A 10615-nucleotide genomic window follows, 5' to 3' on the forward strand; every position below is an offset into this window, starting at 1 on the left:
GGTTTTATTTCTATAATATTATTCTGATATTTACATTATTTACAATATTTACAACCTACCTGAAAAGTAGAGATACGACAATATATATATATATATATTTTTTTTTCGGTCGTTACGGTTTAGAATAGCGACGAATGGGTAGGATATTCGAGGCGTTCGGACCTTGGTTCCCTACGTGACCGATGGCGCAGTATCCACGTCCTCGATACTCGAGAAGACGAGCAAGATTGGTAATTTTCTAATATTTACTTTCGGAGTGCTACGCCCTCTACTAAATGGGAGTCACAGTCGAGAGCTTTTATTTATCGCCACCGCGATACTCGATATTCATCGTTCATGAATAATTCAGAAACGAAGTGCTTACAGTTACACGGGACACGTGACGGAGGCTCCTCCCTTCGAACAAAACACCGAAACGGGCCTGGGATGTTTTATTACGTTTCTCGGATCGCCGTCCAATCCTAATCCGAATCTACGCGACACGCTCTCGAGTTGCTAGACGTTACATCCGTACCGATGTTTCGGAAGATCCTCGAGACCCTCTGGATCCACGAGTAGCAGAAAGGGATAATACGCGCGATATTCTCGATGTTTCTGTAAATCTGAAAACGTTTCGAGTGCAAGCCTCCCGTAACTGTCTCGATAAATCAGCTGGAGAGAAAGCAAACCTTTATGCAAATCTAAAGTCACCGCGCGCGGCGCATAGCGTATCAGGGCGCGCCCACTCGAGAGTCAACGAGTCCTGAAACTTTCGTAACGTTCCGATTCTTTTTCTTTCTTTATCCCTCGTCGGCCGTAAACGTTTCGCGGTGACTTCTGTCCCGACACGGTATCGGAAAGAACGGAGTGGGAAAGAACGGTTTTTAACGGCCTCGTTTCGATATCTCTTGATCCTAGTTTTTCGGGACAAACGTAACGCGTTCCGTTAATAAGATCGAGGGTGTACGAAAGAAGGATTCTTGGGGCATGCGTAGCACTTTTTAGATTTAAAAATATCTCGAATTAACAAGGTTCGGCTTTCCTAGGTAGGCCCTTAAAAAACGAACATATTAAAATGAATTTAATACTCTACGGGGGGGGGGGGGGGCCCGCAATTTGAAATAAAAATAAGAATAGAAAGATCGTGTTCCTGCGGACGCACGTTTCGCTCCGCGGGGTCTTTCCACTCGCAAGAATTCGAGGAACGACGTGGCTCGATTGAAACGTTGAGAGAACGAAAGGGAAAAAAAAAACGGACATTTCATGGGTCGTAACCCACTAAATTCGACAGGCAGAGGAAGAGAATCGAGCAGCAGCCGTCGGTTCGGATCGGTATTCCACGCACGATTGGACGGTTGTTTCTTACTTGATCCGGCCTGAGACCAGGCGGCACCCACGTGTACTCCTCCAGCGCGCATCCGCTGTCATCGTCGCTCTGCGAGTGCCTCTGATGATGCATCAGGGCCTCCTGAAGCGCCAGCCCGGGCGGTGCCGCTTGGACGGGACTCTTGAAGGGCTCCTGGTGAGAAGAACCGGCGGCCCCGCTTTGGAACGCCATGGCCATTGCCATCGGCGGGCCAGGACCGAGGCCCAGTCCCGAGGGACCGCCCGCCTCCGTCGAAGTCCGCTGATGCTCCTCCCTCGGGCACCTGCAGCTTCTGCACACTTTTCTGAAAAACGACAATCGACGGATCTCGTTAGAATTCGAACGACGTCGCGTCGAAGTGGATGCGAAAATCGATAATTTGCTATCGTATCGGAGTTAATCGAAGCTGATCGTCGAAGATGCGTGTTCTAAATCAAAGTACGCATATACGGTAAAGACTGGATAACTGTCAAACGTTGCAGTTCTCCGGTCGAGGTTTCTATTCTGTCGAACGTAGAAAAGGACAGAGAGTGAAAGAGAAAGAGGTCCGAGGAAAACAGCAGTCGGGAAAAGCGTATCGGGGTGACGATAATAATGTTTCACCGATATGTCGGTTAGAATCATATTACATCGTTCGATCGCCCAGTGTCAAGGGGTATCCCCCAGTTTAGTCATTTTGCGTTTATGCGGTCAATCCTGTCTTGCACTTATCCAGTCTTTACTGTATGTTATATAAAAATCATCGTCATCGTTATAGTTTATCATCGCGCACATAGTCATCGTCACGATTCACGTTACATCATCGCGATTTTGAAAATAACGTGCCAAAAATATTGCACGACCGAACTCCCGCGTCTCGAACACGACCTGACCCGATAAAACCTGACCGTCGACCCGACGTCGCCGAGGAATCGTATGTTAACTCAATCTTAGGATTCATTGGAAGAACATAAAGTCAAGTACGGACTTAAGTACTGCATAAAACGAACGCTATTAGCGTTAACCTTTCTCTCCGGCGGAGAGCGAGAAACTCTATTTCTATTAGACGTCGTAAATTAAATTTATCGGTATTCCTGACCACGGACGGCATAAATGAATCTATCCCACTTCTGAAACCAATAAATTCCACATTTATCATTTGAGATTTAACGCCTAGACCGTTAAGCTTGACCGGAAACGACTGATTATCGAATTTATTGCGCGGATGACGAAGGAACGCGCTCTCGTTGGAAACGAAAAGTTCGGAATTTGGTGACAGCGAAGAGGATTAGAATTAGGAAAAGATTAGATTCGAAACCAAGCTCTATAAACCAAGTTTTCGACACGACAACCCTAACCGCAACGCCGCAATCCGCGACGGCACAGTGCGCGTTGCATATTAATATAAAACCGTGTTCCCAGAAAAAATTGTGGCATTCCATTCCTACGGGAAGCGATAAAACCCATCCGCCATTTGCTTTCTTGATTCCTAGGAAACGGAGGGGCGTACACCATTCGCTGCAGAAATCCGCAGACTATAAAACCGAGAGCTCTCAAAATCATCATATATTACGATTTACCATTTACGATCCATTAAACGATTGTGCCTCGTCGCGAGAAGATGATAAATGAGTATTACGATAATGATTAACGGTTACGCGCAAACAACTAACGTTCCCACGCTTTTTTAAAATCGGCGCAATTTCGAGGAGCGTTATCGTCATCGTTATTGTTGTCGGCATCGTCGCTACCACAATTTTTGTATCGTCGTTATTGTTATTACGTAGCGTTCGTTACGACTACCATCGTCATAGTCGTTCATTATCAGCGCTCCACGGCGCAACGGATAAGGATCTCCGCGACATTAGAAACCTAGCGTCGTTTGTACAAGTAAACAAATGACTCGACGTCACCGCTACATTACGCTAATCGTCTCGAATCATCGACTCACCCAACGAAAACCGAAGGCCACGTGTCCCGACTCGAAGGACCACTCCATCGTCCCGCTACACTCCCAAAACCCGTAACAATCGACACTTGAATAAATTATTCAAACAGATTAACCCTGTCTCAATAAATAGAAAGTACCCGCCCCATCGTCGCGTTCAACCTCTGACTCGATCCAACCGACGAACACTCGAAAATCCGATCACGATCGACTGGCGATCGAGAAAAAGATCGAGGCTTGGTCGACGGATACGAAACTTTCCCCCCTCGGGCGGTCCGCGCGAGAAACGGGAGCAACAGGGCGCGGTGAACTCACTCCGAAGAGGCGGCGGCGACATCGTAACCCGAATGCAGGGAGCTGCAATCGGCGACGCGGTTGCATTCCTGCTCCCCGAGCCTGCGATCCTGCTCGAAGGCCGCCGCGGCATCATGGGCGCCGTTCAGGTACTCGACGCACTTCTCCGTGGGACTGGTGCCGGAGGCAGCCAGGGTTGGACACCCCACGACCACCCCGACGACGTCTCCCTCGTGAATCCCATCCTCTCTGCTCCTGAGGAACGCGTCCAGGTAGTGCTCGTCCGCGGGTGGCAATTCGTAGACAGCGCCGGGGTTCGTCCAAGTGTTCTCCAGCTCCTGACGGCTGGCAGCCTCGTCCTCGACTTTCCCCGCGTGCTCGTTCTTCCTGGCGTAGAGCTTGCGCAGGTAGGCCTCCTGGTGGCTCCTGGTGGCCCAGCAGCCGCCCTGCCACCACCTCTTGGAGCCCAGCAGCGAGGTCTTCCGTCTCCTGGCTAGGCTCGACATCGTCTCGAAGACGTCACCGGTGCGCTGCTCCGGACCACTCGGCGGTCCCCCTCGGGAGACTCTCGCTTTATCTCGGAGAGGCTCGCCTTATCCGCGGGCGGGGGATCGCTGTGCGTCGTTCTCTCTCGCCGGTGCTCGTTTCGCGTTCAATCCCAGCCGCGTTAAGCCTCTCCGCGATCATCCGACGATAGCCTACCGATCGTTCTTCGCCTCGATCAGCCTGGACGGCGCTCGATAAGATCGTGGTCTCGGTCGCGGTCCAGGTGGAGCCACCTGGACGAAGAGAACGAGGAAGAAGGGGGCATAGACAACGGAGAGGAAGAAGAAGCCGTCATCGTCAAGTGGACACCGCGTCGATGGAGATCCCTCGAGGTCCCGTTTCCACGGACGATCAAACACGGCTTAGGGGTCTTGATCGCAAACGATATCCCAGCGGAGGAACGACACCGCGCATCGAGTTCGGACGAATTTTTATTCTCGTAGATCGCGACAACTGCGATCACCAAAAGTCTCGAAAAGTATTATTCCCTCGGAGTAACTGTACCCAGTAGTCGTTCTATCCACCATCCGCAAAGTCTCGTTCACCGCGACCGCATTCCGCGATAGCAAACGCCGGTTTATCAATTTACGGACATCTTTTGTTCGCCGCTCGAAATCTTCATCTGGACGAGAATCTTGCCCATCTCTGGGGTCTCGCGGTGATCATGGCACGCGGCGATCACGGCAATAAGGACGGGGCCCGACGGCAAGGAAGAGACAGAGGCCCCGTGGCCCGCGGTGGTAGGAGGGGATCGGGCGAAAGCTAGCGAGGGGAGAGGAGCTGAAGGAGAGAGAAAGGTGGCGGCGAACAGAAAAACGAAGAGAACAGGAAAGAGAGACAGTCTGGAGGAAGGGAGAGCCAATCTGTACGTATAACCGGTAGTACGGCCGGAGATTAACGTTTTAATACGCGGCGCGTATCCGCGGATACAAAGGGAAACCGATAGCGTTTCGCGCGGCCACGAAGTGTGGACCCACGGAACGCTGGGCCCGGTCCCTCCCGCGTGTCCTTGGGCGTGGAATCGGCCGCGGAGTTCTCCAGAGGGTTCCCTCGAGGCGTCAATTCCCGATCGGGCCTCTTTGGACTTCGTTCGAACCAACTCGATGCACGTAGGGCCCTCGACGCGCGATGTTCGCGCATCTTGAGGTTCGCGGAACGATCCACCGGTCGGAAGACAGCGTCATCACGGGCCCGGAGCGGATCTCCATCCACCGTTGATCACTCTGCAGTCTACGGGCCCAACGATCACGGGCCCAGCATGTCGCGAGTCGCTGCCGATATTCGCCCGCGGAGATTCTGGAACAATCTCGCGGTTTTCGACGATTCGAACACTCCGTGAGGCCCCGAAAACGCGCACGGTGGCACGGGGGCCCAAATCACTGAGAAACAAGTACAAGTAGTAATTCTTCACGGGACGATCCCGTCTTCGCTACTCCAGGACGCCGCGAAGAAACGGACACCGAACGTGCTTCGGGGTCCTAGGGCGCTGGTACATCCGTCGTCGATCACGCGAGAAGTCACCAACGCCGTGGATTAATCCTGGTGTGGCTAATGTCCAGCGTATCACTGATCAACGTGCGTTTGGAACGGTCCCAGATCTCGCGAGGCCCTGCTACATAGGAACTGATGGCACACCACGTCGCAACCGGCGTTGACCACGCGCAATTACAACGGTTTTATAACCGGCGTCCTAGATTTATTCGTCAGGCGTTCTGCCTCGTAACAGGTATTCTGGGACTCGAGGCTCCTGGAGACGAGGATCGCTAGTCCAAGCACCGTCGATCACGTCGCGGATCGATCCTGAAACTGCCGATATCGCGCGTCACTGCTCGAAAATGCGCGCGAAGCGTGGGTCGCGATCTCGAGCCTCGAATAATGGTGTGCTCGAGGAGGTAAGCGCACTGTGCTCGCGAGGCCTCGCGGTTAATTGGCGGCACTAGGGCCCAGCCGGCGGCGCTGAGCACGAACGAGTCGAAACGATTTTAGTCGCGGTGTCCCGGGCTTTTCTACTCGGGCGTGCTGTGGCCGAGCGGACACTGAGCGTACACTGGGACTCCGAGCCCGCGGAGACGGGTGGGGGGTGCTAGCAGACCACCGTCCAGAGGGCCCCTCGAGGGAACGGAGAACGAGGGGCCCGTTCCCCGCTGTACCGCTGCGTCGGTGAGCGTAACCACCGCGCCGCCAATGCCAGCCAGGCTACCCCCTCCACAAGGCTCAGCCGCCTTCCTTCCCGATATATTTATATTCGTTTCTAATACGTGTGGCGTGTCGGGCCCCGACGCCTCGCCGAAGGGGCCCCCGTTCGTGTACGCGCGCGCTCGCGTTGCTTCTACGCCGCCAGTGCCTCGACGTGTGCGTGCGCAGCCTGCGTCGCGACGAATAACAGCCCTCCCGAAGGCGATCTCGCGCTGGACCGACACGGCCGATACGCAATTCGGATCGCAAAATTACGAAAAATCGCGGCTGAATACAAATTTCGAATTGCGAGAGGATACGGTGTTTTCTGTTTGGAAAACGCGATTATTTAAGTGAGAAATCAGGTCTATCCCGAAGACAGACATTCTACGAGGAGTTTCGTAGCTTCTTGGAACTGTTAGACGGATCGTTAGGGTCCTCTACTGGTTGAGTTCGATGCTGTTAGATTCATATAGGCGACCATCGCCTGTATGTCGATCCCCAGCCCGAGGACTTTGGAAAATAATCGATGCAGAGGTTCTGGTCTGATTGTTAAGTGGACGGATTCTCGATTTTGTGAATTTGTTGCAGCAGCAACGGTTCGATCCAAACGATTACCCGACCGGTTCTATAGAAAATGGACCGAACCACTGAGGGATACCGCAGATACTCTCGATACACTCGATACACTGGGATGCGTTTTTTTTTTTGGGATGCTCGAGTCTCTCGATTTTCTCGTACAAGTTCTTTAATCTAGGGGCACGTCATGTTTATAGTTGCTAATTGACCATTAACGGAAGGATTTACTGATATTAAAACGAGGATCTCGTCAAACAGGTCCCAGGACTGACGAGAAAATTTTATTGGAACCTATATTTCGGACGTCCAAGTGTACCAGGTCAAAATATTAGTCGTATGACGGGTGACTGACAGGGTCTGTGAAAATGAAAACGAGCTGTGTTCGAGCGAGTCGTCCAACTTCCATAGACCCCCTGCCTCGGTCACCCAGGCGCATCGTTCAACGGACGCTGAAGATGGTACTCCATCACCTGGCTAGCGTCGTGATCGATGAAATTTAAGATCCCGATTACTCCCAACAGGACTCGACCGTCTCTAATCGGTCTCGTGTTCTATACCGAAACGCAGCCAATGCTAGTCTTCAACCACCCAACTATCAACTCGAAACCTCGAAGATCCTAATTAGCAAACTAGCGAACTAGACTGGTCGAGTGTCTCCACCCAGGTCCATTGAACCTTCCACGGGATCAGGAAATTCTTACGTAACGCAACGGGAACTGATCCCTTTCTCGACTATTGCCGGATCGCCTAATGATACGGAGTTTTCCATGGCCAACAAGAATTCCATCGCTTAATCATCGTTACCCGTATCCTCCAAGATTCCAGCGTATCCTCCGATCCAACTGATCGCTGCCAAGCACCAGGAACGGGTGCATTTCGCTCCAGCCTCCCGACGATTTTCGCCTCTTTGCTCCTTTTCTCGAGGCGCATTCCATCGCTGGCCAATCTTTCGATGGCTTATTTCTTTTTTTTACCGACTAATTGCATTTTCTATCGAACAGGAGGAGTCCGGTATTTATCGCCGACCAATTAAACGCACGCGCTACCCCTTTGCCTGTTTCTTATTTATCGGCTATTCGGTTGCTTAGGGTCGAAGGGGACGCATAAATACGTTCGCCAGAATCCTCTTCGATCTCGTGGCTCTGTTGGTTCCGATTCGCTCGTGCAACTCCGTTAATCTAAAGACACGTCGTGTTCACAGTTGCTAACTGACAGGTTTACCGATAATATCGGATACCTTATCAAGAGTTATTCAAATAGAGAGTACGACGTCAAATTCTCGGTGTACGAAGAAGTCTCCCTGGATGTCTCGAGGTCGCTACGAATCTTCGTTTCATCTTTTATGCTTCCTGTCGATGGTTCCCTAATAACCGTTAACTCCGCGCACCCTGAGTCTTTAGTCATTTGATTTTTTCTGGTCAGAGTGCAAGCGCTATCGCGTCCCACCCAGGACCATTAGTTACGAGAGCATGGGTCAGCTTGACGCGTTACTCGGTGGCCCCAAGCTCTACAGGACGACTCGATAACTTTCGCGATTAACGAGAAGAAAAGAAACGAGCGAATTGGTACTATGGTAACTCTGTACATCGACCGGTCAAACCGAGTGGAAAGCTCAACCTCGATATCCGAAATGTTAGAATATTCCAGACAGCGTTAGGATATTCGAGCTAGACAAACGGCCGAAGCGGGCCATGTGTTTAGTTTCTGCGCGTTCTCCTTCTTGAAGGAGGTTTTAGGACAGACGACTTTTGTGGACGAAGGGCCTGACGTTAGAAGCGTCCTCACGACTGTGCTTTCTGGCGGAGGTCGGAACTGTACCGACTTGCATCGAGGCAAGAGCTTACTGAATATATAATCTTTTACGCTAGTATTGTCGGTGTTTTTGTGCGTCTTGTGGATTCCATCCTGAATTCCTTAATCCGATCTTACAGAAACGAGCGGCGATCAAGCAACGATTCCGCTGCCGCAAAATGGTCCCAGCGCATCGCGGCACGAGCAACCTTCCTTGGAACCCACCTACGGGCAGGTGTCTCGTGCAAGAACGTTGGAAGGGAATCGGTAAACTGCGAGAAAAAATAAGAGAGCGAAAACGAACCGTTGGAAAAATTGAACGGGTCGTTCGAGCGAGACGATCGATTAAAAAGATTGAGGATACATCGTCCCGAGCGTAACTGGCCTAAAATTGGATCGCCTAATTTAATTCGGCGGGTAACGATAAGTTACACGGGCGCACGCGGCTCGATCGAGCGAGTCCTCCTCTTTTTCTTGCGGCCATCCGAGGTTCCTCCAACTGCTTCCAGGAACCTCGACGCTGAGAAATGTCTTCATCCCGTTGTTTCGCCGGGTACGGGATGTTTCGATCGATCCTCGACGCGTAATCCTCCGCGTTTCTTTATATTCACGCGTTCTTTGTCGCGGCATCGATTATTCTCTTCTTGGAAGAAGATGACAGATGAAGAAGAGGAAGATAGAGTACAATCCAATGACGTTCGTCATTTTCACGTTGTTAAATATTTCGGCAAATAAAACTGCGGTCGTAAACGAGTGTAAAATAAAGATACCACTTATACGTATAACTTATTAGAGGAGGCACTCGCGTAGTGGCAGCTCATTTCGATTTCACATATTTTTCTACTGTCTTGTAGTTTTTTATGGGGATCTATTTTTCAATGATAACTCCTTGAGTCCTCCACTTTTTCATGTACTTGGCGTAATTTTTTTACTTTTTTGAAGTTTTTTGATCGGATAACTTATTAGACGAGACACTCGCGTAGCCCACGTGACTGGGTCTCGATGACTTCGCTAAGAGAACTACCCATTCGTTCGTTCAAGTGTCACAGACGTTCTTTCTTCGTTCTCGCGTATCGCTTGCACTCTGTTTAAACAAACGCATTCCCCCTAAGGAACATTCGACCCGATCCAATAACCATTCGCTCGATATTCGAACCAATAATCTAAACATTTACTCAACGCTGTATTGTACCGCGCCCTCCATTCGTGTATTTTATTATTTCTGGCCTCGCGCGAGACAAAGAGCCGCGCGTAGCATTTTTATACGACACGTTACAACGACTCGATTACTTTCAATTAGGAAAGTAGTAAAGTGTTCGGCAATGTAGCCGTTCAGCTATTCAAGCAATTCGAATCGGGCTCGACTCGTTCGTTGCCTTCACCCGGCCATCCGTCACGCTAATAAAATTACATCCGCCGCCGATCAGAAAAAGGAACTCGTGGAAATCCTTATAGTAGCCCGTACACGAGGCGCCGCCATACGAGAAATATGGGTTTTGTATTGCACTGTCACCTCTGACCTGCACCCCGCGGAAAGGTTTCAATCAAATCGAGGAGCTGGACGGCGATCCAGCGGTGGTCTGAACGAGTTTCTCATTCGCGACGGACGCGCTATTCCTCTTCGTCGGGGCAACGCGGCTACCGACGGTTACGAGCAAAATTGCGTGGCATGCGTAACATCTATATATTATTTTGGTTGTTTCGAGTGCTGATCGCCACGAAATGAAACTTTGAAATAATGGCTTATTTTCCATTCAAGCGAAATTCTCTGGTAGATTTTCTCTTCCTAAAAGAGAAAGTTTTTCGTTTACAAAAACCATCGCTATTGGGTTTCCTTGCTAGACACAAGTCAAGAGGGTGCAGCTATGTTCCATCTTGACTTGTTTAGACCAAGTATGGGACCCATAGGGTGTACAATTAATTCTTCTTTACTGACCTCGCATTCATTCGAGCTGCTT

At 50.7% G+C, this 10615-nt stretch overlaps 1 protein-coding gene across 3 annotated transcripts in view; it reads right to left on the bottom strand.

The window, feature by feature from the left end:
- LOC128872081 (protein espinas-like) overlaps positions 1-10615 on the bottom strand; it is a 113016-nt gene that overhangs the window by 6898 nt on the left and 95503 nt on the right. For 2 of the 3 annotated variants that reach the window (XM_054114411.1, XM_054114410.1), the window contains exon 4: positions 1346-1649. In XM_054114411.1, the coding sequence (XP_053970386.1) occupies positions 1346-1649 (304 nt within the window). Of the gene's footprint in view, positions 1-1345; positions 1650-3587; positions 6064-10615 lie in introns of those variants that run through there. The other variant, XM_054114409.1, reaches the window with a different exon arrangement.

This window comes from Hylaeus volcanicus, chromosome 2, assembly GCF_026283585.1.
Source record: "Hylaeus volcanicus isolate JK05 chromosome 2, UHH_iyHylVolc1.0_haploid, whole genome shotgun sequence".
NCBI classification, from domain to species: Eukaryota; Metazoa; Arthropoda; class Insecta; order Hymenoptera; family Colletidae; genus Hylaeus; species Hylaeus volcanicus.